General features: G+C 46.8%; 1 protein-coding gene and 1 non-coding gene across 7 annotated transcripts; both read left to right on the top strand.

The window, feature by feature from the left end:
* The first annotated feature begins 2,392 nt into the window (after positions 1-2,392).
* PHYKPL (5-phosphohydroxy-L-lysine phospho-lyase) lies at positions 2,393-27,595 on the top strand. Of its 6 annotated transcripts, XM_059917850.1 has the most exons (13): positions 2,393-2,496; positions 3,347-3,465; positions 4,563-4,722; positions 7,988-8,062; positions 8,825-8,912; positions 8,990-9,106; positions 10,643-10,725; positions 10,982-11,207; positions 23,164-23,318; positions 23,728-23,817; positions 25,678-25,808; positions 26,828-26,905; positions 27,365-27,595. In XM_059917850.1, exons 1-12 carry the CDS (start codon positions 2,438-2,440, stop codon positions 26,875-26,877), a joined length of 1,353 nt encoding a protein of 450 aa, XP_059773833.1. In that variant the 5' UTR covers positions 2,393-2,437; the 3' UTR covers positions 26,878-26,905; positions 27,365-27,595. The 6 variants fall into 6 exon arrangements, 5 of the variants coding, with proteins under 5 accessions (XP_059773833.1, XP_059773834.1, XP_059773837.1 ...); XM_059917853.1 differs by lacking the exons at positions 2,393-2,496; positions 4,563-4,722 and adding an exon at positions 6,237-6,798 and having other exon boundaries at positions 3,384-3,465; XM_059917852.1 differs by lacking the exons at positions 2,393-2,496; positions 3,347-3,465 and adding an exon at positions 6,237-6,798 and having other exon boundaries at positions 4,634-4,722.
* TRNAG-GCC (transfer RNA glycine (anticodon GCC)) lies at positions 8,332-8,404 on the top strand. Its single transcript has one exon. It is a non-coding gene; the product is annotated as a tRNA-Gly (tRNA).
* Positions 27,596-27,656: the final 61 nt, after the last annotated feature.

Raw genomic sequence — 27,656 nt, 5'->3', positions numbered from 1 at the left:
GGAAGCACATTTATGGAGCCCCACTGTGTGCCATGGCATCTAAACTAATCACAAGGATGACTGTTCCCCTTTTGCAGATGAAGCTGAGGCCAGAGAGGAGTGGGCTTACCCAGGTCTCCTTCCTCCCAATCCCTAGGATGCTACTAGAAACGCATGGAATGCTTTTGATTGCCACAATGATTGGGGGACACTCCTGGCATTAGTGAGCAGGATCAGGGACATCAAACATCTTAAATGCATGGGGCGGTCCTGCCCAATGATGAACCATCTCACTGAGAATGCCAATGCTGCCTGCCTTGAGCAACGACGTGTCCTGGCTTCAAATCTTGGCTCAGCCACTTCCTCTCTTCCCCTGCCCTCTTGGCCTCCGATGGTACCTCAAAGGTCGGGCATGAGAAAATGGACATAGGAGTGCTTAGCATGGAGCCAGAGGAAGGAAAGACTGGGTTTCTCTGAGCAGGAAGAAGGGGAAGCTTCCTGGTGTTGTCCTGCCCCTACTGTAGATACTCTTGGCCCAGTAAATGGCCCAGTCTGGTCTGACCTCCAACCTCCTGACTCTGGACATCCCGGGAGTGGGTGAGATATGAGCTGGGCCTGACTGCGGCCTTCTTACCCTCTACCCCAAAGCAGGAAAAGTCCTTGAGCCAACCTGACTTTTCTGAGCTGCCCTGGGCCACAAGACAGGCTTGTGTTTGGGCTCAAGACAGGGCCAAAGATGGGCCCCACAGAGAGCTCTCAGACTCCCTCTGCCACACACACACACACACACACACACACACACACACAAGCATGCACATTACATTAAAAGCTGGAACTGCAGGATGTACAGACACCCATTGGTCTCTCTACCAAAGAGGAGGAGCAGATCCACTGAGAAAACCAGTGACCTCCCACTCACATTTCACATGCAGGGAGGGGGGCTTGACCCTCAGAAAAAATGTGCAGGCCACGAGCAACCTCTCTCGGTTAATTTGGGAGGAATTTTTTTCATGAATCAAGGTTAAATTCAGCTTTACAATTAAAAGAAAGAAACTCCAGTGTGCAATAAAGAAAAAGTTCTGGAGGTGGATGGTGGTGATGGGTGCACGTGAGTGTACTTAATGCCACTGAACTTGTACCCTTAAAAGTGTTAAAATGGTAAATTTTATGTTATATGTATGTTACCACAGTAAAGAAACTCCAAATGTTCTTTAATAAATGCCTTAAGCGGGAATTCCCTGGCGGTCCAGTGGTTAGGACTCAGTGCTTTCATTGCCAGGGCCCAGGTTCGATCCCTGGTCGGGGAACTAAGATCCCAAAAGCTTCGCAGCACAACCAAAAAAAAAAAATTCCTTAAGCATTTTACAGTTGTATGGCGGAAGAGATGAAGAAATCAGCAATGAGGGGGTGAAGCAGAGGGCTGAGAGTCATGAAGAAATGACAGGAGTGACAGCAGGAGCCTCCCTTTCCCCAGCCTGCCCAGGCCACCCAGCTCAGGCTTCAGCCTTACACCATTGTTCTAGGGTTCACCGAGGCAGAAAGTCCCAGGAGGGGATATCTCTCTGCTATCCCGGGTTCCCAGTCCCTTAGGAGCATTTTCCTCTCACTCCCTGGAGTTGGGAGTCCAGCCTCTGCTGCACACTTGCTGTGTGTCTAAGAACAAGCCCTTTCCCTTTCTGAGCGTCCGTTTCCTTGCCGTGTATGAGGCTCAGGAAGCCTCCTAACTCTCCTCCCACCTAAACACTGTAAGATTCTCTTAGTGTTGCTATAGCTTGTGTTCACCTTGCCTGGATTCCAGCAGGAGTCCTGGAGGCCATGCCCAGGGCCTCCTCAGCTCCAGCAGTGGCCTTGTGCCCTCCTTCTGCCCTTCCTGCTGCTCCTTCACGGGGCTGGGAAGTCCAAGATCCTGCCCCTGGGCTTTGCCTACTTGAGGCCCCACCAGGCTGGGTGCCTGTCACACGTTCCCACTGAACGCCTACGGCTCATCCCATTTTATGCACGGGGAAGGCGACTTAGGGACTGAGCTCGAGGCCCCCGGCGAGGCCTGCCGAGGCTCAGAGACCCCCCCTCGAGTGCGGGAGCAGCGGCGGGGTCACCGGGGGGCACTTCCCCGGGAGGGAAACAGCAGCGGCCGGGAGGGCGAGGCCCGTGGTGCGTCCCGAGACCAGGGCTGGGGCAGCACTAGGCGAGGCGAGCACAAACCCGGCTCCCGCGCGGCGTTGTCTAAGGAACTTCGCAGAGGTGGAGAGCCCGCCAGACTTGTTAGCCCACTTAATTAAGGAACAAACTCGAAACGGCCCACCTTGGGGGCGGGGCCGCGGGGCAAACAGTAGCTCCGAGTCGCGCTCTGCCATGGGCGGGGCCCGCGGCGGGGGCGGGGCTTGGGCGGAGCCGGGACCACCCCACCCCCACCCCCCACCCTCCGAGCAGTGTCTCAGAGTGAGTGCTGGCGGGCGCCATGGCCACTGATCCTCGCGGGAAGGCCGCGACTCTGGCCCTGAGGAGGCGGCTACTCAGGTACCGAGACGGCGACGCGGGGCGGGGGGGCGCGCACAAGGCACGCACGTCCGGCGCGAGCCTACAGGCCCCAGCCCCCGCGGCCTCGCGCGGCCTACCCCGGTTCCGGCGCCTCTGGCCCCTGAGGCCCAGCCGCGCTCAGCCTGTCTCGGAGGTCGCATCCCGCGCCTCCCCCGCAGCGTCTTATCCACCCCCGCAGCTGCAGCCGGGCTCCTGGGAAGGCCTCGCCCAGTGGTGGCCCGCCCTCCGGACCTGGGCCCGGCTCGGGAGTGACCCAGGAAGGGACTGAAAGTCCAGACGAAGGGTGGGGTGGGGTGTCGGCTCACAGGCAACCTTAGAGAAAGTCTGCCCTTGACCTGTGTCTGAGGGGCTCTCGGTGGGACGTGGGGCATGAGGCAGCCTTGGACTAGAGCTTGGGGCTGGCCCCCAGTAGGGCAGCAGGCTTGGCAGGCAAGGACCCGTTTAGGGCCGAGAGCCAGCCACCAAATGGTGGTGCCCTCCTCACTCATCCCAGCAAAGAGACGCTGCCTTCGGGAGCCCGTGTGGGTCTGGAGCAGTCACCTTTTCCCGGGACCCAAGCGACTCAGTGGGCACATGTGGAAATGAATGAAGCCACATAGCCTTCAAATGACTTAAGAAACGATTTGTTTTAGCAACTTCTTACCCCATCCTTTTTCTCCTTTCCAGCCACCTGTGGAGTGGGGGGAGTGGAGGCAGGGACACAACAACTTGCCTTTCAAGCTTTTGTCCTTTCCAGAAACTGGGAAAGGGTAGGGGGAGGCCTGTGATGGGTGGATTTCTCCCTTCCGGTCTTCAGACATGGCTGTCCATTCGTTGTCTGTCCCCACAGCAATTCCTGCAGACTCTTTTTTCCTGAAGATCCTATTAAGATTGTCCGGGGCCAAGGGCAGTACATGTACGATGAACAGGGGGCAGAATACATCGACTGCATCAACAATGTGGCTCACGGTCAGTATCATACCTCAAGATGGGGCAGGAAAGGATGCCAACACTGTGAACCTGGTCCAAGGGTGATCCTGAGGTTCAGAGAGGTACAGAGAACTCAGGTTCTGCTTAGCCAGCATCCATGTGCAGAGGAGACCCAGTCTTTCTGGGGTAGCTGTAGAAGTTTCCAAGCAGTAGCTCTGCTAAATCAGCAGGAGTCAGAGACCTAAGTCTAAGGGTCCACTTCCATTTGGGACTGATGGTGAGCTCAGAGAACAGCAGTCGGCCCAGCCATGGCCAGCAACCCAACAGGACCCTGGCCGAGCTCTGGCAGTCATGGCAAGGCTTCAGCCCAGGTGATCATCTCAGGTCCTGGACAAGGAAACTGAAGTAGGAATTCAGTTATCCAGATGAGGCCACCAAAGCTGGTGGAAGGAAAGGGAGTCCAGTGACTCAGCAGGGAAATTGGAGGTTAGTAGAGTTGAAAGCAGGGGCTCTAGTTCCAGACTGCCTGGGTTCATATCCCTGTCCTCCACTTGCTAACTTTGTGGCAAGTTTAAGTCTCTGTGCCTCAGTTTGCTCATCTGCAAAATGAACATGATAATACTTGGTATGCACCTCCAGTTGTTTTGGGGGATTAAGTGAGTTAATTCATTTAACTTGCTTTGAGTGTGCCTGGCACTTGGTGAGCACCCAGTCATCTTCATTCTCTTATCATAATCCTTGGCCATTGGCCATCATTACTTCCAGCCCCCCTGACTGGTGAAGTCAAGCCACTGACGACACCCCTACCCCCTGTCCATCCCCCAAATCCCACACCCCTGTCTTTGTTGAGCAGAAGGCCTCAAGAAGCTTCCTAAAGAACATGGGTTTTCGAGATCAGGTTTCTGCCAGAGAGAACTTTGCCTTCTGCCAGAAGCTCAGGGACTCCTTTCTAGGTCTCACTTTCCAGACTGGCACCTCTGTCTCGCCCCCTCTGTCTTCAGACTCCCATCTTTCCTCTGTACCTCTCCCTCTATAACTGCATCTCCTCTAGTTGGGTTCACAGATTGGGGCTGGGAGAGGCCCGGAGGGATTGGCTGAGTGGGGCCGGCTGTGTGATGGAGGTGGCCCTCTTGCAGTTGGGCACTGCCACCCTCTCGTGGTCCAAGCAGCACACGAACAGAACCAGGTGCTCAACACCAACAGCCGGTACCTGCACGACAACATCGTGGATTACGCACAGAGGCTGTCCGAGACCCTACCGGAGAAGCTCTGTGTGTTTTATTTCCTGAATTCTGGGTAAGTGCACTGTGGCCAGCCCCCAGCAAAAGGATGAGACAACGATGGAGAGATTTGCTCACATGGTCATAGCATCGTGTAGCCGACGGGGTGTGGGGAGAGGCAGCCCTCAGTGGGCCAGGCACCCACGCTTCCTAGCTGCAGGCCCCGCTGCTTCTCTGTCAGATCCACTTTCCTGTTCTCTTTGTAAGGGGTGCCATTACCTCTCTTCTAAGATCATTGTTGGGGCTTACCAAGGTAATATGTTCCTTTATTTCTGCTTTATGCATACACAGGCACAGTGCTGGGAGCTACAGCCAAAATCCCTGCTCTGTAAGGAACAGAAACATCAAAGATGCTTCAAAGAAATACAAAATTACAAAGAGGAGTCATTGTCTGGAGAAAAACTACAGAGAATAATGAGGCATAGAAGCAGTGGGGTGACCTGGCCTGCTCTGAGAGGATCGGGGAAGGCGCCCCTGAAGGAGTGATGTTAGGCTAAGAGCTGACTAGGGGATAGCTAGATGAGGAGGAAGGTAGGGTGCTGCCCGCTCCATTGGAAGTGTTCTTGTCAAGGTCACCACACGGAACAGCCTGTGCAGAGGTCCTGTGGCAGGAAGAATATTTGCACCCCAGCACACATGAGCTGAAAGGCAGCCAGTGATGGAGGGCAAAGGGTGGGAGCCTGGGGACACTGAGGAGGGAGGCAGGGCCCGTCACCCAGGGCTTTATTGGTCAAGTGAGGAATCTGTGTATCCTAAGAGCATTGGGAAGCCATGAGAGGGTTTTAATCAGGTAAGTGATGTCATCAGGACTGGAGGAAAGCAAGAATGAACACCATTAGGCACCAGTCTAGTGGCCGGTGATAGGTTATGCTACACTGGGAGTAGCAGTGGAGGCAGAAACGGCAGATGATGGCGTGTACACAGAACCAGCCCAGTGTGCCTGGGAGAGAAAAGTACAGAGAATTATGAGGCATTGAAGCAGTGCGGGGACCTGGTCTCTTTGCTGCCTTTGTCTTCCTGTCTCTCAGTAATATTGACTAAGTTACCACTCTCTCTGGAAATGCTTTCTGATCTTGCTTCCAGAACATTTCATGCTTCTGGTTTTCTGCCAGCTCCTGGCCACTCCCCCTATCTCCTATGCCGATTCTTCCTACTCTATTCCTCAGGGCTGCTCCTCTCTGAGCCCTCTGCCTTGCTGACCTCATCCATTCCCGTGTATTACATATCATCCATATGCTGGTGACTCCCAACTTTGTATCTTTTTTTTTTTATTATTATTTATTTATTTATTTGGCTATGCCAGGTATTAGTTGCAGCACGCGGGATCTTCGTTGCGGCGTGCGGGATCTTTAGTTGCGACGTGAGATCTAGTTCCCTGACCAGGGATCAAACCTGGGCCCCCTGCATTGGGAGTGTGGAGTCTTAACGACTGGACCACCAGGGAAGTCCCCCAAATTTGTATCTTAAACCCAGATGTTTCCCATGTGTTCCAGCCTCAAGGTTCTAACTGCCCACTTGACTTTGGAACAGGTCTAACATCACCTGTCCAAAAGACATCAGGAGTTGATCGTCGGGCTTCCCTGGTGGCGCAGCGGTTAAGAATCCGCCTGCCAATGCAGGGGACACGGCTTCTATCCCTGGTCCGGGAAGATCCCACATGCCGCGGAGCGACTAACCCCATGAGCCACAACTACTGAGCCTGTGCTCTAGAGCCCACGAGCCACAAATACTGAGCCCGCGTGCTGCAACTGCTGAAGCCCGCACGCCTAGAGCCCATGCTCCGCAACAAGAGAAGCCACCGCAATGAGAAGCCCGCGCACCACAACAAAGAGTAGCCCCCGCTTGCTGCAACTAGAGAAAGCCCGTGCGCAGCAACGAAGACCCAATGCAGCTAAAAATAAACAAATAAAATAAATTTATTTTTTAAAAAAAGAAAAGAAAGAGTTGTCTTCACTAACACCTGGTGTGGGACCATGGCACTGGCTCTCCCTGACATTCTCAGGCACCTACCCCAGACTTTCCCAAGAAGACCGGCCCTCCCTCACCCTATCTGTCCTGGCAAATGGCAGCACCGTCTGCGCCTCTGCTCAAGGTAGAAACGCACCCTCCTCCCAGTCCTGCATCAGGCTTGCCTTGTCTGTCTCCAGGTTGTCTCCTAACCCCATCCACCTCTCTGTCTGCGTGGTCACCACCTGCTCTCACCTTCGTGTCCTCCTTCTAGGTCTCCTCACTTGCACTTTAATTCCCTTCTACTCCATTATATACACAGAGAGGCTTCCTTCTCATATGGGAGCTGAATCATGCCCCTTCTCTGATTAAAACTTTTCAGTAGCTTCACATGGCACTGAGAAGAAAATCCAGGCTCCTTCTGCAGCCCTGCCTGTCTCCCCACTTCCTCTCTCATGCTGCCCCTGGCCTCCCTTGTCTTCTTGTGGTTCCCTGAGCAATTTTCCTTCGCAAGGTCTTTGTGTGTGCTGCTCACTCTGCCTAGAAACTTCACCCTCAGGACTCTACAGGTGTGGCCTTAGTCTGTTCTGGCCGCCATAACAAAATACTATAGACAAGGTGGCTTAAACAGAAATTTATTGTCCCACAGTTCTGGAAGTCAGAATCCAAGATCAAGGTGCTGGCAGATTTGGTTTCGTTGAGGCCTCTCTCCTTGGTTGCAGGTGGCCACTTTCTCACTGTCTTCACATGGCCTTTCTTCCGAGCATGCACACCCCCGGGTGTCTCCCTGTGTGTCCAAATGTCTTCTTACAAAGAGACCAGTTGTATTGGATTAGGGCCACCCAGGTGGCCTCATTTTAACTTAATCACCTCTTTAAAGGCCCTGTCTCTAAATACAATCACATTCTGAGATACTGGGAGTTAGGGCTTCAACACATAAATTTGGGGAAACACGATTCAGCCCATAACACCCCTTATCTAAGATAGGGCCCCACCTGGTTCTCTCGGCACCCTGTGTCCATTGTAGCACTTACCAAATGATCATTCTGTCTTTGTTTTTTGGCTTTCATGACACATAGTAGAATGTAAGTTCCAGGAGGGCCAGAGCCTGCCTGTTTTACTTACTATTTTCGCCCCCAGCTCCTAGCACATTGAAGGCATTTGATAAATATTTACTGAATGAATAAGTGAATGACTAATGAATGGTGTCCTAAGAATCTTCTTGCTGCTGGAAGGGCTCCTCCTTCCCTCCAGGTTTCTCTGTAGAAAGCAGTTATCCTGGAGGGAAAGCCCTTGGACAGCTGTCCAAGCAGTATCCACTTTTTCTGTCATAGGTCAGAAGCCAACGACCTGGCCCTGAGGCTGGCGCGCCAATACACAGGACACTGGGACGTGGTGGTATTAGATCAGTAAGTGCCATTTCCAGAAGCGTGGGCCTGCTGCTTATTGGGGATCAGTGAGGCTCTGATTTTGGGTGCCTTGGGCAGGAAAGATGAGGAGCCTGGGCCTGGAGAGGATCATGAGGACCTGGCCACAGAGACACCCCCCACACACACACCAGGCATCTCTTTCCCCCTGGCGTCTCTTCCGTGGTGGCAGCTTCTGGGGAGCAGAGAATGCTTTATAAGGTGGTGAGAGCTGGTCCCACATATTAGATATTAACACTGTTCCAGGGACTTCCCTGGTGGGCCAGTGGTTAGGACTCTGCACTGCCAATGCAGGGGACGCGGGTTCAATCCCTGGTCGGGGAACTAAGATCCCACATGCCGTGTGGCACGGCCAAAAGATAAAAAAATAAAAAATGTTCCAACAGTAGCTCCCATTGTACTGAGTATCTGCTGTGCACAAGACCCAGGCCCAGGGTTAGAGCATTATCACATTTAAGGTTCATTACAACCATGAAGGAGAAACACCACCCCCCCAACTTTACAGAGGAGGGAACTGAGCCCAAAGATTTTAACGATTAGCCACCGTTACATAGCTAGTAAGTGGCCTTGGAGGAAGGCTTGCTGACTCCAAGGCCTGTGCTCGTCCCTGGCCCTAGGACTCAGGCTGTGTCTGAAAGGTTGGTCTTCCCTGAGTGTTTCCTTAGGTGGATAGACAGTTGTCAGGACCAGGCCAGGGAGTACATGACACCTGGGCCTGAGCCCACTCTCCCCTCTCCTCCCCAGTGCTTATCATGGTCACCTGAGCTCCCTGATCGACATCAGCCCCTACAAGTTCCGGGACCTGGATGGCCAGAAGGAGTGGGTCCACGTGGTATGCACTGCTCAAGTGGGCAACAGGTCGGTGCTTGCGCCTCAGCCTGGGTGACATGGCGCTGTCGCTCCCCACAGGCACCTCTCCCAGACACCTACCGGGGCCCCTACCGGGAGGACCACCCCAATCCAGCTGTGGCCTATGCCAGCGAGGTGAAACGTGTGGTCGGCAGTGCACAGGAGAAGGGCAGGAAGGTAACCACATCCACGCAGGTCTGGTCCAGCAAACAGCAAATGTTGCCAGCCCTGGACTGGATCTTGGGAACCCTGAGAGAAATTGGAACCAGGGCCTGCCCTTTGGGGGTCTAGTAGGGGGATTAAGTGCTCAGCAGAGAGTTTAGGTAGAGATATGTCCTGGGCGTTACTGGACTCCGGGGGCCCAAGCTGGACTGGTGTGTGTGTGATGGTGGGCCCGTGGAGGGGGTGCTGCCTGATTTTAGTAATATAAGGTGAGTAGGAGTTAGCCACTCAAGGCGGGGTCGGGGGTAGACAAGGAAAGGCATCCTCAACAGAGTGGTGGCCTGTGCAGGAACCATGTGAGTATGGGGCCAGGCTGAGCCGGCAGGAGATGAACCTAGGGAAGCAGGCAGGACCATAGGCCCGCGGACTGCAAGTGCCCCTTTAGCTGAGGGGCTAGAGGCCATGGGGGACCTTTATAGAGTTTTAAGAGAGAAGGTAATAGGACCAGGGGATGCACTTGAATGGGGCCAGTCTGAGGGCAGGTGACATGAGGAGGCCCTGTTGGCCCGAGTGAGCAATGGGGAGACCCACCCAGGGCAGCGTAATAGAGATGGATTCTGGGGCAGAGACAGGAGAGATGTGTCATACCCTGGAAGAGCAGCAGCCACGGCAACAGCAGAGGGGAGGCAGCTGGTGATTGGTGTGAGGGCTCTCTAGAAGGCTTTGCTGAAGGAGTGACAACGGAACACAGGATATACAGCAAAGACAGGCCAGAAAGGTTGGCAGAGCCAGATCCAGGAAGCCTGGCCCATGTATTTCAGATGCTCTGCACCTACTTATATAAAACCAAAAGAGAGATTGCTGTGGTGGCAGCATGGGTGGGTGACCCGTTTCCCACCCCGTCAGTCCTTCCTTCATCCCAGCAGTAGCCTCTGAAGCAGCTCCAAGGCAGAACACAGTTTGGAAGTCATTGCTGTAAGCAAAAGGGTCAGTGAAGGGTTTTAAACAGGACAGTGATGAGCTCAGTGTCTACATTGAGGCATCACCCTGGTGGCCAGTGGAGGATGGATTGGAAGAGGTGTCCAGTTAGAAGGCAGGAGGCCAAGGCAGAAACTGGCAGATCTGCCAGGAGGCAGGAGTATCCAGCGGGGAGGGGAAGGAGTGGGTGCAAAGATGTTACAGGGATAGAGTCAGAGGCTGTGCTGACTGACAGATGAAGAAGGAGGCTGGATCAAGGATGGGGCCAGATTTCTGTCCTAGTTGGGAGGGATGGGACTCACCATATGGGAGAAGGGAAGGAACAGGCTTATGGGGGAGAAGTCAGTGGATTTCATCTGGAGCATGCTAAGTACAGGGGGTCTGGAGGCATCCAAGTGGTAAGAATTGGTTCAAGGCCTGAAAAAACTATGTCACAGACCCTCAGGTGTGATGTGGAGCCTAAAGTGCGGACGGTAACTCATCATGTTTGGAGCCAGCCCTGAGCCAGCATCAGCGGACAGGCTCAGCCCGCAGCTCAGCCCCTCCGCAGTGCCGTTCCCTTCTCCTCCACAGATTGCAGCGTTCTTTGCTGAGTCTCTGCCCAGTGTGGGAGGGCAGATCATTCCCCCTGCGGGCTACTTCCCAGAAGTGGCAGGGTGAGTAGGTGGGAGAGGCTGCCCCAGGGTGGGGTTTGCCAGCCTTTGTTCCAAATTCCAACCTCAGCCTGGCCTGTTTGCCAGAATTGTCAGACAAAGCCCCTGAAGAAATAGTGGCTCCAAGAAGGCCAGCTATCTGCATAAGGTCCCCACCTTACTGATGGCAAAGCCAGGATTCAGAGTCCCAAGACCTCCCAGCTCCTGGTCTGCTCCCTCTCACCAGAATCCCCCATCAGCCGTGTGTCCTCTGCCACAGGCACATCCGCAGGGCCGGAGGGGTCTTTGTTGCAGACGAGATTCAAGTGGGCTTTGGCCGAGTAGGCAAGCACTTCTGGGCCTTCCAGCTGCAGGGGGAAGACTTTGTCCCCGACATTGTCACCATGGGCAAGTCCATTGGCAATGGCCACCCTGTAGCCTGTGTGGCCACAACACAAGCTGTGGCGAGGGCATTTGAAGCCACCGGCGTCGAGTACTTCAACACGGTGAGTGAAGGCTCCAGGGCCAGGAAGCACCATGGTGGCTTCTGTACAAACAAGGCCACTACTACTCACTAATTTTTTTGTAAATATAGTTGTTTTATCATAAATATTACAGTAAATATAAATAGATATAACCCATATAAACAAAAGCTCTTTGGCTTCCTCACAAGTTTTTGAGAGTGTAAGGGAATTCTAAGACCAAAAGTTTGAGAACCACTGCATTATCATTCGATTCTAGTTTTTTCAAATCTTTTTGTTAACTTCTGACTTACTGCCACTTACTCTTTTGATACTTATTCTGTAAAATGTGTTGAGGTGATCTGGTACGCGATTGTTCTGCATGTCCTTGGGAAATTGTGGGTTCTCTAAATGTTGTTTGCCAGACTCTCTGAATGTCTCTTAGGTCACACTTGCTAATTGTGTTGTTTGAATCTTCTGTATTCTTACTGGATTTTTTTTTTCCTACTTAACCTATTAATAATTTAGAACTGTGTGTTTAAATCTCACACTATGATGAAAAATCAGTTTTTTTCTTGTAATACTGTTAATTTTTGCTTCATATATTGTGAGGCTATTAAGTAATATATATACTACTTAATAATATTAAGTAGTGTATATATATACTTTTGGTTTTTTTTGGCCACGCTGCTTGGCTTGCGGGATCTCACTTCCCCGACCAGGGATTGAACCTCTGCCCTCGGCAGTGGAAGCATGGAGTCCTAACCGCTGGACTGCCAGGGAATTCCCAGTATATATATTTTTTTATTTCTGTATGTTCATTGGGAATTGAATCTTTTTCTTGATTGAGGTATAATTGACATATAACATTATATTGATTGCAGGTGTACTACGTAATGATACAATACTTTGTGTGTATGTATATATGTGTGTATGTATATATGTGTATATATGTATATATATAGTGTGATCACCACAATAAGTCTAGTTAACATCCATCACCATACATGGTTACAATTTTTTTTTTCTTATGATGAGAACCTTTAAGATCTATTCTCTTAGCAGCTTTCAACTTACAATACAGTATTATTAACTACAGTCACTATGCTGTACATTACGTCCCTGGGACTTAATTATTTTACACCTGGAAGTTTGTACCTTTTGACCCCCTTCACCCATTTTGCCCACCCCCACCTCTGGCAATCACCAATCTGTTCTCTGTATCTAAAAGTTCAGAGTTTTTTGGGTGTTTGGTTTTTGGTTTTCTTCGATTCCACATATAAGTGGAATGATATGGTATTTGTCTTCTCTGTCAGATTTATTTCACTTAGCATAATGCCCTTAAGTTATGAAAGCATCTTGTTGCAAATGGCAAGATTTCCTTCTTTTTTAGGGCTGAATTTTATGTATATATATATATTCCATTCATCAATCAACAGATACATATCTTGACTATTGTAAATAATTCTGCCATGACTGTAGGGTTGCAGATAGCTGTTTAAGATAGTATTTTCAGTTCCTTCAGATAAATATCCAAAGTGGAATTGCTGGATCACATGGTAGTTCTATTTTTAGTTTTTTGAGTAACCTCCATACTGTTTTCCATAGTGGCTGCACCAATGTACATTCCCACCAACAATGCACAAGGATTCCTTTTTCTCCACAACCTTGCCAACACTTGTTATTTCTGGTCTTTTTGATAATAGCCATTCTAACAGGTGTGAGGTGACATCTCATTGTGGTTTTGATTTGCATTGCCCTGACGATTAGTGGTGTTGAGCACCTTTTCGTGTACCTGTTAGCCATCTGTATGTCTTCTTTGGAAAAATGTCTATTCAGATCTTCTACCCAATTTTTTTAAAAATTTATTTATTTAATTTATTTATTTTTGGCTGTGTTGGGTCTTCGTTGCTGTGTGCGGGCTTTCTCTAGTTGTGGCGAGTGGGGGCTACTCTTTGTTGACGTGCACAGGCTTCTCATTGTGGTGGCTTCTCTTGTTGCAGAGCACAGGCTCTAGGCGCACAGGCTTCAGTAGCTGTGGCACGTGGGTTCAGTAGTTGTGGCGCACGGGCTTAGTTGCTCCGTGGCATGTGGGATCTTCCTGGACCAGAGCTTGAACCCGTGTCCCCTGCATTGGCAGGTGGATTCTTAACCACTGCGCCACCAGGGAAGCCCCTCTACCCAATTTTTAATTGTATTGCTTTGTTTTTTGCTACCGAGTTACATGAATTCTTTATATATTTTGGATATTAGCTCCTTATCAGATACATGATTTGCAAATATTTTCTCCCAGTCAGTTGATTGCTTTTCATTTTGTTGATGATTTGCTGTGCAGAGCTTTTTAGTTTGATGTAGTCCCACTTGTTTATTTTTGCTTTTGTTACCTTTGCTTTCAGTGTCAAATCCAAAAAATCATTGCCAAGACCAATGTCAAGGAGCTTACCGCCTCTGTTTTCTTTAGGAGTTTTATGATTTCATGTCTTACATTCAAATCTTCAGTCCATTTTGAGTGAATTTTTGGTGTATGGTATAAAATAGTGGTCCAGTTTCATTCTTTTGCATGTGGCTGTGCAGTTTCTCAAGAATTGAGTCTTTTATCATATGGAGTAATCTTTTCCATTCCTAATGATGTTTTTGGTCTTAAAGTTTATTTTATCTGATATTATAAAGCTAAGTCAGCTTTCTTTTGACTATCAATTACCCAATGTATTATTTTCCACCCTTCTATTTTCAGCCTTGTGTGCTCATGCTTTAGGTGTATTTCTTTTAACCAGCATATATCTAGAATTTGGGTTTTTGCCCAAATCTGTTAATATTTGACTTCAAAGTAATGACTTTAAATTTAACGTAACTATTGATATATTTAGGCCTATTGCTAGCATCTTAATTTATAATTTCAGTTTACCATACTTTTCTGTGTCTTTTAATCCTTCCTATTTTATTTAAGTATCTGTATTACAAGTATTTCATCCCAAATTCCTTTCAGTGCAAGCCTTTATGTTGCAAACCTTCTGAGGTCTTCTGTGCCTAAGGGTATTTGTGTCAGGCCCTCATATTTAACTATTTTAGCTAAAAATAAAATCTAGGTCCTAGTTACTGTAAAAGTATATTCCAGGGACTTCCCTGGCTGTCCAGTGGTTAAGACTCCATGCTTCCACTCCAGGGGGCACAGGTTCAATCCCTGGTCGGGGAACTAAGATTCTGCATGCCACGCGGCATGGCCTAAATAAATAACATCAGTGCTGATGGATTCATTTATAAAAGTGTATTCCATTGTCACCTTGCATGCAGTGTTGCTGTTAAAAACGCTGAAATCACTGATTCTTTTTTAGTTGAGATATAATTCACATACTATAAAATTTACTCTTTCAAATACAAATTCAATGGTTTTTAATTCAAGTACAATTCAGTCTTTTGTAGTATACTCACAAAGTTGTTCAGCCTTTATCACTGTCTTAATTTTCATTGTTGTAGTACATTTTCATCACCCCAAAAAGCAACTCCATACCCATTAGCAATCACTCCCCATTGCCTTTTCTCTACAAGTACTGGCAATCACTAACCTTCTTTCTGTCTCCATGGATTTGCCTGTTCTTGACATTTCACATAAATGCAGTCACACAATATGTGACCTTTTGTGTCTGGCTTCTATCACGTAGCATAATGTTTTCAAGGTTCATCCATGCTATAGCATGAATCAGTCCTTCATGCCTTTTTATGAATGATTAATGTTCCATTGTATGAGTATACCATGTTTCATTTATCCATTCTTCAGTTAATGTTTTGGTTGTTTCCTCTCCTTGGTTATTATGAATAATGCTGCAGTTGACCATTCAGTGTAGATGTTTTTGTATGGAATGTTTTCAGTTCTTTTGAGCGTATACCTTACCTATGAGTGGAATTGCTGGGTCATATGGCAACTCTTAAGTTTAACTTTTTGAGGAACGACAAACTTTTTCCAAGCAGCTATACCACTTTACGTGCAACGTATGAGGGTTCCAATTTCTCCATATCCTCTCCAGCATTTATTTTTTCTCTTTTATTATAGCCATCATAGTGAGTGTGAAGTGGTATCTCATTATGATTTGCATTTGCCTGATGGCTAGAGGTGTTGAGAATCTTCTCATGTGCTTATTCACCATTTATATATATATACATATATATATATATACACACACACATATGTATGTATATATATATATATATATGTATCCCAATATATATGACATATATATTCCAAAGAATATATCCTTTGCACATTTTTTAATTGGGTTACCTGTCCTTTTTTGCTGAGTTGTAAGCGTTCTTTATGTATCCTAAATACTAGATTCTTACCAAATATATAATTTGTAAGTATTTTCTCCCATTATTTGAGGTGTCTTTTCACTTTCTCGGTAGTATCCTTTGAAGCACATAAGTTTTTAATTTTGATGAAGTCCAGTGTATTTTTTCTTTGGTTGCTTGTACTTTGGAGTCATAGCTAACAAACCATTGCCTAATCAAAGGTCATGAAGATTTACACCTCTGTTTTCTTCCTAGAATTTTATAGTTTTAGTTCTTATATTTAGGTATTGGATCCGTTTTGAGCTAGTTTTTAAATATGGTACGAGGTGGGGTTACTTAACTTTGCATATAGATATCCAGTTGTCCCAACACCTTTAGCTGAAAAGACTATTCTTTATTATATCTTATCCCATTGAATGGTCTTGGCACCCTTGTCAAGAATCAATCAACCAGGGCTTCCCTGGTGGTGCAGTGGTTAAGAATCCGCCTGCCAATGCAGGGGACGTGGGTTCGAGCCCTGGTCCGGGAAGATCCCACATGCCGCAGAGCAACTAAGCCCATGCGCCACAACTACTGAGCCTGCACTCTAGAGCCCACGAGCCACAACTACTGAAGCCCGTGTGCCACAGCTACCTAGAGCCTGTGCTCTGCAACAAGAGAAGCCACTACAATGAGAAGCCCACGCACCGCAACAAAGAGTAGCCCCCGCTCTCAGCAACTAGAGAAAATCCGTGTGCAGCAGCAAAGACCCAATGCAGCCAAAAATTAAATAAATGAATTTTTAAAAAAATCAATCAACCGTAAATGCATGGATTTTTATTTATTTATTTATTTATTTATTTATTTGGCTGCATTGGGTCTTAGTTGCAGCACACGGGATCTTTGTTGTGGCATGCAGGATCTTTCGTTGCAGCACACAGGCTCAGTAGTTGCGGTGTGGAGACTCTCTAGTTGTGGTGCGCGTGTTCTAGATCTAGCACATGGGCTTAGTTGCCCCGTGGCATGTGGGATCTTAGTTCCCCGATCAGTGATTGAACCTGCGTCCCCTGCATTGGAAGGTGGATTCTTAACCACTGGACCACCAGGGAAGTCCCAAATGTATGGATTTAATGGTTTATTTGTAAACTTCCAGTTCTGTTCCACTGATCAAAAATCTATCCTCCTGCCAGTTGCACACAGTCTAGACTACTATACTTTGTAGTATGTTTTGAAATCAGGAATTGTTAATCCTCCAGTCTTTGTTCTTCTTTTTGAAGATTGTTTTGGCTATTCTGGGTCCCTTGCATTTCAATATGAATTTTCATAATCAGCTTGTCAATTTCTACCAAAAAAGCAGCTTGGAGTTTGATAAGAGATTGCATTGAATCTGTAGATCAATTTGGAGGGTATTGCCATCTTAACAGTATTAAGTCTTATAATCCATAAACATGAGATATCTGTCCATTTATGGAGGTCTTTAATTGTTTTCAATCATGTTCATAATTTTCATTGTAAAAGTCTTTTTTTTTTTTTGGCCGCACCACATGCAGGATCTTAGTTCCCTGATCAGGGATTGAACCCACACCCCCTGCAGTGGAAGCACAGAGTCTTAACCACTGGACCTCCAGGGAAGTCCCTGTAAAAGTCTTGAACTACTTTTGTTAAATTTACTCCTAAGTATTGTATTCTTTTTCATGCCTTTATAAATGGAATTGTTTTTTTCATTTCACTTTAAGATGCTTCATTGCTGGTATATAGAAATACAATTGATTTTTGGATATCGATCTTGTATCATGCAACCTTACTGAATGCATTTATTAGCTCTAATAGTTTTTCATAGATTCTGTAGAATTTTCTGTGCACCAAATTATATCATCTGTGAATAGAAATGGTTTACTTGTTCCTTTCCATTCTGAATGCCTTTTATTTCTTTTTCTTGCCTAATTGCCCTAGAACCTCCAGTACAAAATGGCAAGAGTAGACATCTTGTCTTGTTCCTAATCTTAGGGGAAAACATTCAGTCTTTCACTGTTAAGTATAATATCAGCTGTGAGTTTTGCTTAGAAGCCTTTTATCAGGTTGAAGAAGTTCCCCTTTTTTCCTAATTTGTTGAGAGCTTTTATAATGAAGGCCGTTGGGTTTTGTCAAATGCTTTTTCTTCGTTTATTGTAATGATCATGTGATTTTTTTGTCCTTAATCCTATTAATATGGTTTATTACATTATTTGATTTTCACATGTCAAACCAACTTTACATTGCTGAGATAAATCCCACGTGATCATGGTGTATAATCCTTTTTATATGTTGCTAGATTAAGTTTGCTATTGTAATTTTTGAGGATTTTTACATCTATGTTCTTAAGAGATATTGATCTATAGTTTTCTTGGGATATCGTTATCTGGTTTTGGTATCAGGGTAATACTGGCCTCAAAGAATGATCCAGGAAGTGTTCATGCCTCTTCTATTTTCTGGAAGACTTTCTGAAAGATTGGTAGTAATTCTTTCAACGTTTTGGTAGAATTCACCAGTGAAGCAAGCCATCTGGTTCTAGGCTTTGCTTTGTGAGGATTTTTTTATTACTAATTCATTCTTTTTACTTGCCACAGGTCTATTCAGATTTTCTATTTCTTCTCGAATCAGTGTCAATATTTTTTATCTTTCTAGAAATTTGTTCATTTCATCTAAGTTATCTAGCTTGTTGACAGACAGTTGTTCACATTATTCCCTTATGCTTCTTTTTACTTGTATAAGATTGGCAGTGATGTGTCCTCTTTCATTCCTGATCTTAGTAATTTGACTCTTCTTTTTATCTTGGTCAGTCTAGCTAATGTTTGTCAATTTTGTTGATTGTCTCAAAGAATCAACTTTTGGTTTTGTTGATTTTTTTCTATTGTTTTTCTATATTTCTATTTATTTCCACTGTAGTCTTTATGATTTCCTTTATTTTTGCTTTGGATTTAGTTTGCTCTTCTTTTTTATACTTTCTTAAGGTGGAAATATTCATTTGAGATTTTTTTTTAACAGAAGTATTTACAGACATGAAGTTTTCTGTAAGCATTACTTTTACCACATCCCATGAGTTTGGGTTTGTTGTGCTTTCTTTTTAATTTATCTCTAAATATTTTTTAATCTCCCTGTGACTTCTTTGACCCATTGTTTGTTTAAGCATGTTATTTAATTTTCACATATATTTTTAGTTTTTCAGTGTTCTGTTATTTATTTCTAGCTTCATTCCACTGTGGTGAGAAAGATACTTTCTGTGATTTCAGACTTAAAATATATTAACACTTGTTTTATAGCCTAATATATAGTCTATCCTGGAGAATGTTCCATGTGCACTCGAGAAGAGTATTTATACTGGTTTTTTGAAGTGGAGTGTTCTGTATAGATCTTGGTGTATAGTGTTGTTCAAGCCTTCTACTTTTTGGTTGATCTTCTGTCTAGTTGATTATTATTGAAAATGAGAGACTGAACTCTCCAACTATTCTTATTGAATTCTGTAGTTCTCCTTTCAGTTCATTTTCTGCTTCACGTATTTGGGGGCTCTGTTGTTAAGTACATATGTATTTGTCGTGGTTATATCATTTTGATAGATTGACTCTTTTATCATTGTTTTCCTGTGTTGCTAATAACAATTTTAATCTTGCAAGTCTTTTATGTCTGATATTACTAGAGCCACCCCAGCTCTCTTGGTTACTGTTTGCATGGCATACCTTCACTCTCTTGCTTTCAACCTACTTGTGTCTTTACCAGTGCTCTTTATTTCTTCATATGGATTTGATTTACTGTCTGATGTCCTTTCATTTCAGCCTGAAGAAATACTGTTAGTATTTCATGTAAAGTAGATCTGCTGCTGACAAATTTTTTTCAGTTTTTTCATTATCTAGAACTACCTTAGTTTCTCCTCTTTTTCTCTCTTTCTTTCTTTCTCCTTCTTTCTTTGTTTTCTTTCCTTTCTTTTTTATTCTGCACCACGCATCTTGTGGGATGTTGGATTTTAGTTCCCCAACTAGGGATTGAACCCGGGCCCTTGGCAGTGAGAGCACAGAGTCCTAACCACTGGACCACCAGGGAATTCCTGTCTCCTTTATCTTTGAAGGATACTTTTCCTTTATATAGAATTCTGGACTGACAGTATTTTTCTTTCATCACTTTGAATAGGTCATCCCACTGCCTTCTGGCCTTTAGGGTTTCTGATGAGGAATCAGCTATTAATCTTGTTGAGAATCTCTTGTACATGATGAGTTGCTTCTCTCTTGCTAATTTCAATATTCTCTCTTTGTCCTTTTTTTTTTTTTTAGGTGTAATTGACAGACAATATCATATTAGTTGCAGGTGTATAATATAATGAGTCAATATTTGTGTGTATTGCAAAATGATAACCACAATAAGTTTACTTGACATCCATCACTGTAAAGTTACAGTTTTTTTTCTTGTGATGAGAACTTTTAAGGTCTACTCTCTTAGTAACTTTCAAATATACAATACAGTATTGCTTGTTTGTTTGTTCTGGCAGTGCTGTGCAGCACGTGGGATCTTAGTTCCCTGACCAGGGATCAAACCCAAGCCCCCTGCAGTGGAAGCACAGAGTTTAACCACTGGACCACCAGGGGAGTCCCCAGTATTATTAACTATAGTCACCATGCTGTACCTTACATCCCTGTGACTTATTTATTTTATAACTGGAATTTTTTTACCTTTGACGACCTTCACCCATTTACCCACCCTCTTTGTTCTTGTCTTTCAGTACCTTGGTTATGTTGTGCCTAGGTATGAAACTTGTTTATTCTACTTGGAGTTCATTGAGTTCCTTGGATGTTTAGATTGTTTACTAACAATCTAATCTTGGTGTTTAATCTTGGTGTTTAATCAAATTTAGTAAATTTTTGACCATTGTTTCTTCAGAGATTCTTTCTGCCCCTTCCTCTCCTCTCCTTCTGGAATTCTTATTTTCTTATTTGCATATGTTGGTATGCTTCTGTTCCACAGGTCTCTGAGGCTCTGTTCATTTTTTTTATTCTTTTTTCTTTCTGATTTTCAGACTGGACAGTCTCAATCAACATATCTTCAAGTTTGCTGATTCTTTCATCTGCCTGATTAAATCTGCTGTTGAGCCTCTTAGTGAATTTTTCATTTCAGCTACTGGGCTTTTCAACTCCAGACTTTCTATTTAGTTCTTTTTTATAATTTCTATTTCTTTATTGATATTCCAAATTTGGCAAGACACCATTTTCATGCATAGCTTTTAATTCTTTAGATATGGTTTCCTTTAGTGTTTAAGCATATTTATAATATCTGATTTAAAGTCTTTGTCTAAAAAAAAAAGAAAAAGTCTTTGTCTAATAAGGCCATCATCTGCGCTTCCTCCAGAACAATTTCTATTGATTGTATCCACACCCCCCCCCACCACCACCCCATATATGGGCCATGCTTTCTTCTTTCTTTTCATGATTCATAATTTTCTGTTTAGAACTAGACATTTTTTTTTTTTTTTTTTTTTTTTTATAGCTACTTTTATTTTTATTTATTTATTTATTTATGGCTGTGCTGGGTCTTCGGTTCGTGCGAGGGCTTTCTCCAGTTGCGGCAAGTGGGGGCCACTCTTCATCGCGGTGCGGGGACCGCTCTTCATCGCGATGCGCGGGCCTTTCACTATCGCGGCCCCTCCCGTTGCGGGGCACAGGCTACAGACGCGCAGGCTCAGTAGTTGTGGCTCACGGGCCCAGCCGCTCCACGGCATGTGGGATCTTCCCAGACCAGGGCTCGAACCCGTGTCCCCTGCATTAGCAGGCAGATTCTCAACCACTGTGCCACCAGGGAAGCCCAGAACTAGACATTTTTAAATAATATAATGTGGCAACATTGGAAATCATTTTCCCTCCTCATGGTTTGTTGTTGATGCTTTTTGTTGTTGTTGGTATATTGCCTCTTCTGAACTAGTTCTGTTATGAACTAGTTCAGAACAGATAATTATGTTATTATGCTAGTTCAGCATCTTGGCCAGGCCACAATTCTAAACCAAAGATGCTGTGGGTAGAACACACAACCTTTTAACGAGTTCACAGTTGATGATATACAATAAGTAGCCTCAATCCATCCCCTGTGTCCATCTCACACATAATTTGCTTTGGGCATATCAGAAAGCTCCCTCACAGCAAATCACCTAGGAAGCTTTTTATGATCACAAGTATGAGGTTCTGCAAGCAAATTTTCAAGATGGTCTACAGGATACCACTGCATACCCATTAGAATGGCTGCAATTAAAAAATGCAACAATTCCAAATGTTTTTGAGGATGTGGAGCTACTGGGATTTCATAGACTAATGGTGGGAATGTAATATGGTACGACTTTGGAAAACAGTTTCACGTTTTTTATATAGTTAAATACACATTTATCAAGCCATCCAGCAGTTCCACTCCTAGGTATTTACCCAAGAGAAATGAGAACGTATGTTAACAAAAAGACTTGTTATAAATGTTTATAACAGTTTTATTTGTAAATAGCCAAAAATCAAAATAAGCCCCAAGGGTCTATCAACAGGAATTTGGATAAACAAATTGTAGTGTCCATACAATGGAATACTATGCAGCCATAAAATGAACAAATTACCAATACACACAACATTATGGATGAATTTTAAAAACATGTTGAGCAGAAGCCAGGCACAAAAGGTTACATATTTTGTGATTCCATTCATATGACATTCCAGAAAAGGCAAAACTATAGTGACAGAAAGCAAGTCAGTGGTTGCCTGGGCCAGTAGTGGATGGGAGCACAAGGAACTTTGGGGAATGATGGAAATGTTTTGTATTTTCATGGTAGTGGAGGTTCCACAGGTATATACATTTGTCAAGTCACACTGAACTATATACACTTTAAATATATGCAGTTTATTGTATGTAAACTATACCTCAATAAAGTTTTGTGGTTTTTTTAAGATAGTTAAAAAAAAAAAAAAAAAAAAGATGGTCTGCAGGAGACCCCCTTCCTTCTGACTCTGCAATGCAGGTCCTCAGACACCTGCAGGGCCAGGTGGAGGAAGTGAGTCAAAGCACTCAGGGTGCCTGAAGGGGACAGCTAGTGCCAATGTAGCCAGATAGGTTAGGTTTGTTTTAAGTCAGACATATTTTTGTGTTAAGTCTCTTCTTAAGACATTAGCACCTAATCCAAAACTTTTAATTATGCTACACAAGCCAAACAAAATGAATCCTCAGGCCGCATTTGGCTCACAGGCAGCTTGTGCTCTGCGCCCTAAAATCTGCCTTGGGCTTAGCCAGCAGCTGTGAGCTGGAACCACACAGAGTGGCTTTTCCTGGGTGTGGCTCTGGCATGCTGCTCTTGACCCTCCTTGAAAGAGGTGATGGGCAGTGCAATGCAGTGGGTCTGAGTCCAGTCCATGAGATGGGGCCCTGAAGCCTTTTGACAAAAAACAGCAGTGTGGGTGGGAATGCCCAGTACATCCTCTCCTCTGATTTTTGCATGTTCTTGGGGATCCTGTTGCACCCCTGGGGGTACTTGGCCTGGATTACAGTCACATTAGCACCTGGAAAGGTGGGACAAGCCATGGGGGCCTCAGGAGAACCCCATTTACTGCCCAGCATGCTGAGCCCTGAGGGGTTCAGGCCCGTGCTCATCACTGCCTTTGCAATGTGTGTGGCAGTTCTGCCGCCCTTCACAGTCCCTGGGGCATGGCCCACTCTGCTGAGCACCTGACATGCTCTTTGTCCCCTGGCTTAGTTTGGGGGCAGCCCAGTGTCCTGTGCTGTAGGGCTGGCCGTCCTGGATGTCTTGGAGAAGGAGCAGCTGCAGGCTCATGCTGCCTCTGTGGGCAGCTTCCTAATGGAGCTCCTTGGACAGCAGAAAGCCAAACATCCCATCCTTGGGGACATCAGGTGAGGCTCAGGGTAGCAGTCACCACCTGCCAGGGGCCTGGTGTGGTTCCTTCACTCACCTCATCACCACCTGAGATGGTGGGAACTTTTATCTCCACTCCACAGAGGAGGAACTGAAGCACCTACAGGTGCTGTTGCCCAAGATGGCATCTCTGGAGGGAAGAGGGGGGTGAAGCCAGGATCAAACTTTCCTCTATCCACATTGAGGGCCCCTCACCATCACAGTTACTTCCTGGAACTGTTTTACCACCCTCCAAGGGTTCCTACAGCTCTCAGCCTCCCCAGGAGGCAGAGGTGCAAGCCCTGGTGGGCTTTCTGACAGGGGCTTGGCCGAGGCCCAGGCAGAGGGTGAGAGCAAGGGCCATGGTCCCTCAGGCCTGGCCTCCTGAGATGTCACCTTCTGCTCCAGGGGCGTTGGGCTCTTCATTGGTGTGGATCTGATCAAAGATGAGGCCACAAGGATGCCAGCAACTGAAGAGGCTGACTATGTGGTGTCCAGGTATTTTCTCTTGGAACAACTTGTTTCTACGGCCCTGACTGGGAAAGAGCTCCCCTCTTGCCTCTCCCGGGCACGCTGGGCCCACACAGGGTTGACTGAAGGAGGCGGCTTTTAGCCTCTGGGTTAGAGGGCTGCCAATCTGTGCACCCCTTTGACTGGGCTCTGCGGACAGAGAAAGCGGCCCTATCAGCTCTGTACCCAGTGCCTGGCAGCAAAGGCTTCAGATGGGTGCGGGCCATTCCCAGTCTGAGCAGACACTTCTGCCAAGAAAGCCAAAGCTGCAGGAGCTCTCAGACCCCGGCAGCCCCAACGCTGCATTTCACAGCCCCAGGCTGCCCGAGGGAAGCAGCTTCTCCAGAGCCACACCTGGGATTGTGGCAGAACCAGACTCCCCATTCCTAGAGGGTTTTCAAATAGGACTCCTGTTCCTTGTCCGGGTGGGGAGTGTCTGGATGACTCAGCAGCTCAGGACTCAGAAGCCCTCGCTCCCAGTTCTGGTTCGCATGTTCACTTGAACCCCAGGCATGACCCAAGCCCCAGGACCCTTTCCCTTCTTTAGTTACTTCCTTTTTATTTCCATTCCTCACTCCTACCCCCTTCCCCCACCTTGGAAAACCCATCTAGTGTTTGATGAGTGTCCTTATTCAAGTTGTGAAATGTGCATCATTCTGTTTCGAATTCACATAAACAGTATTGATGTAAAAATCGTTCTCCACACGGTTTTTGAAGCTGACCCCTCCTACGTGGCTGCCCAGCCCCTGCCTTCTCTCTGCTGGTTGGGCACATCCACCAGCTCACCCACCCCTTCCCCCAGGGAGCCTCAAGACTCAGAAATTCAGGATGGTCTGTGGGAAGGAGGGAGTCAGATCCTCAGCCAAGCCTGACCTCCTCCACCTTACAACCACCCCTGTGGTTTCTCCAGTTCAGTGAAGAAACAGGAACCAGGTGGAACAGTGTTTCAGTGGCAGTCACCTTGCTAAAGGCAGAGCTGTATTTAAAGTCCAGAACCTGATCTTTCTAGCACAGATGTTGTCAGTGCCAGGAAGACTAGGATGCGAGAAAGGAGCCAGGGGCAGGCTGAGGACACCCTGCTCCTGACAAGACTTACATAAGAGGAATAAATAAAAAAGAACTGGGGGGGGGGGGGGGGTCAGAGAGTGTAAATACAGTCACATCAGACCCCTTCTCTCAGAGGCCAAAATACCTTCCTAGGTTAAAAGTGTAAATGTGGAATATTAAAAACAATTATTAGATACCAATGATAATGTTAAATAACTTCCAAAAAGAACTGGAAATTAAAACTGGATAGTCCTGTCTGGGGTTACAACATAACCTGTGGGCAGAGTAGAGAAAGGGTTGGCGGGGAAGTTAGAAGCTAGGTGAGGGCTCCATGGGGTCACTGTACTACTCTGTGAATGTTGGACACTTTCCATATAAAAAGTAAACCATATGACGTCACATAAACCATATGTTAAAATGAAAAATGCAGGCACTCTTGCTGTCCACATTGTAGCCCCGTGGCCAATCTCAGCTTGGCTTCAACTGGGGCTCCAGGGATGGAGGAAGCAAGACCCCTGCGGGGGAGGGGCGGGCGGGCGGGGCAACAGGCTCAGGGCCAGATGCAGGGCACCCCAGACAGGGGCCTCTGATGCTGGGCCATAATGTTGGGCAGGAGTTTGGCAGGGGGTGGCCAGGGCTGTATCCTAGTGGGAACTGGCCTATGGAAGGTTCTGAGGGCAGTGTGGCTGGAGTCCCGCCCACGAGGCCAAAGCCAGGCTGAGGAAGGTCTGAAAGGCCCATGTGAAGTGCCCTTGGCTGGTGGGCAGCAGGCCCTGCTGTGTCCTTGTCCTATCCTTGCAGGCTGAAAGAAAACTACATTTTGTTGAGCACCGATGGCCCCGGGAGGAATGTCCTGAAGTTCAAGCCCCCGATGTGTTTCAGCTTGGACAACGCACAACACGTGGTAGCAAAGCTGGATGCCATCCTGACAGGTGAGCCTGGAGACCCAAGGGGCAGCTGATAACTGTCTCTAGAACCCAGCCTGGAGCTAGGACCTCCCAGCATGCCCAGGGACAGGGGTGCAACAGCTGAGCCAGGTGTCCTCTGAACAGTGCAGGGAGTAGGGAGCTGAAGAAGTGGAGGCCTCCCCTATTTCTGCCTGTTCCCCCCAAAAATCTGAGCCCTGGATAGGTGGGAACTGAGCCACCACCCATCCTGCCTGGGCAGGCACCAGTGTGGCATGCAGGACAAGGGAAGCAGGGCTGGGCTTTTAAGCCCAACTATCAGAACTGGTGGGAGATTCCATTGTGTCCTTAAAGCCTCCCTGAGATGTAGGTAGCAGGAGCTTTTCTTTTTTCAGCTGCTAAGTGGCTGAAATGAGATTTGCACCCTGGACTGATTCAACACAACATGAAATCCCTCTGCACATTCCTCATCATTTAGGAAAGTCAAGCTCTCCCCTAAATCCACTTACAAGGAAATCTATAATTACCAAATTGGACACATCTATGCACTGAGGCCATGTTGCATGTACAGAGCTCAGTGGGGGACCCCAAAATAGGCAAAATGCTATCTTCCTGGTAGGTATCAGAGCAGCCCAGCTACAACCACCCCCACCCCACCCCCAGGCCATTTCACTGCTGTCCCCAGGTCTCTAGAGCTGAGGCCAGTCCCTACTAGACACAACTGGAGGTGGTACGGAACCTGCCGGGGGAAGGGAATGTCTTTTCAGGAAGCCTGCGGAGGAAAAGCTGACTGGGCACAGAACTGGCTTGGAGTTACTGTATAGAGGGGACTTCAGTTGAGCCTGGAAGCCTCAGGAAATCTGAGGGCTGGTTTTGTCCTCTTGGGAAGTTGTTGCTAACCCTGTGGTGGCCTGTACACATGGGTAAAGGGTGGGATGTGGGCTTGGACAGGCCAGTGGGCCCAATCTCCACACTGCCATCCAAGAAGCCTGGACACTGAAGGCAGAAGTCTTTAGCAGAGGAGAAATGCTGACCATCTTTTTCAGACATGGAAGAGAAAGTGAGAAGTTGTGAGACACTGAGGCTCCAGCCCTGAGGCAGCTCTGCTGAGGGGTGTCCTCTAGGTAAGTGGCCTTACTTCTTGTTCCTAGAGAACCAGAACTGGGTTCCTTATCGTCCATTAGTAGCTCCTTCAACATTCTTGTTCCAAGTGATGTCCCCTTCCCACAGGTTAGTTTTAATACTGGGAGGCTCTGGCTACCTTGGGCTTTCCCCATCCCCCACCCCTGAAAAATCTCCAAAGTACTTAAGTTTGCATTTGATGGCTGAGAAAAGAGTATAGCTATTTCCTCCCTTCTCCAGCCGGTTCCTCTATGGGAGAGCTTCTGCCAGGCTTTATCCACCTGCAGCCCCCAGCCAAGTGCTGTGTCTTACAACTAGCTATCCTAGGCCTCAGCCACTAGACTTGGGGTGCTCCAATCAGGCCAACAAATAGGCCCTGCCACAGGGGGCTGTTAAAACCAGGAGGGGCACCATCTTGCCCAGATCCAGCTGGCCCTTTGTGTGTCTGCTCTTGTCTTTAGGTTCACACTGTCTTTGCTGGGAGAGAGAATCCCACTTCCAATGGCAAGTCAAGACAGGTGTTCCAAGGTGCTCCAGATTCGAACTGCCCTGGGGCAGTGTCCCCACTGAGGGTGGTAACCCTCATTGTACTTCATCCCCTTGAATAGCTGCCCAATATCTGAGCCACTCCACTTTCTTTAAAGGGGCACAAGTCCTAGGCAGGGCCAAGTCATTAAAAGAAACTAACCAAAGATGTGGAGAGTGTGTGCTTATGCCTGACAGGATGCAGTTAGGTGGTCTTGGAGGATACTG

The sequence above is a fragment of the Balaenoptera ricei genome, chromosome 3, assembly GCF_028023285.1.
Source record: "Balaenoptera ricei isolate mBalRic1 chromosome 3, mBalRic1.hap2, whole genome shotgun sequence".
Taxonomy (NCBI): domain Eukaryota; kingdom Metazoa; phylum Chordata; class Mammalia; order Artiodactyla; family Balaenopteridae; genus Balaenoptera; species Balaenoptera ricei.
This window is presented reverse-complemented; position numbering and strand designations above follow the sequence as displayed.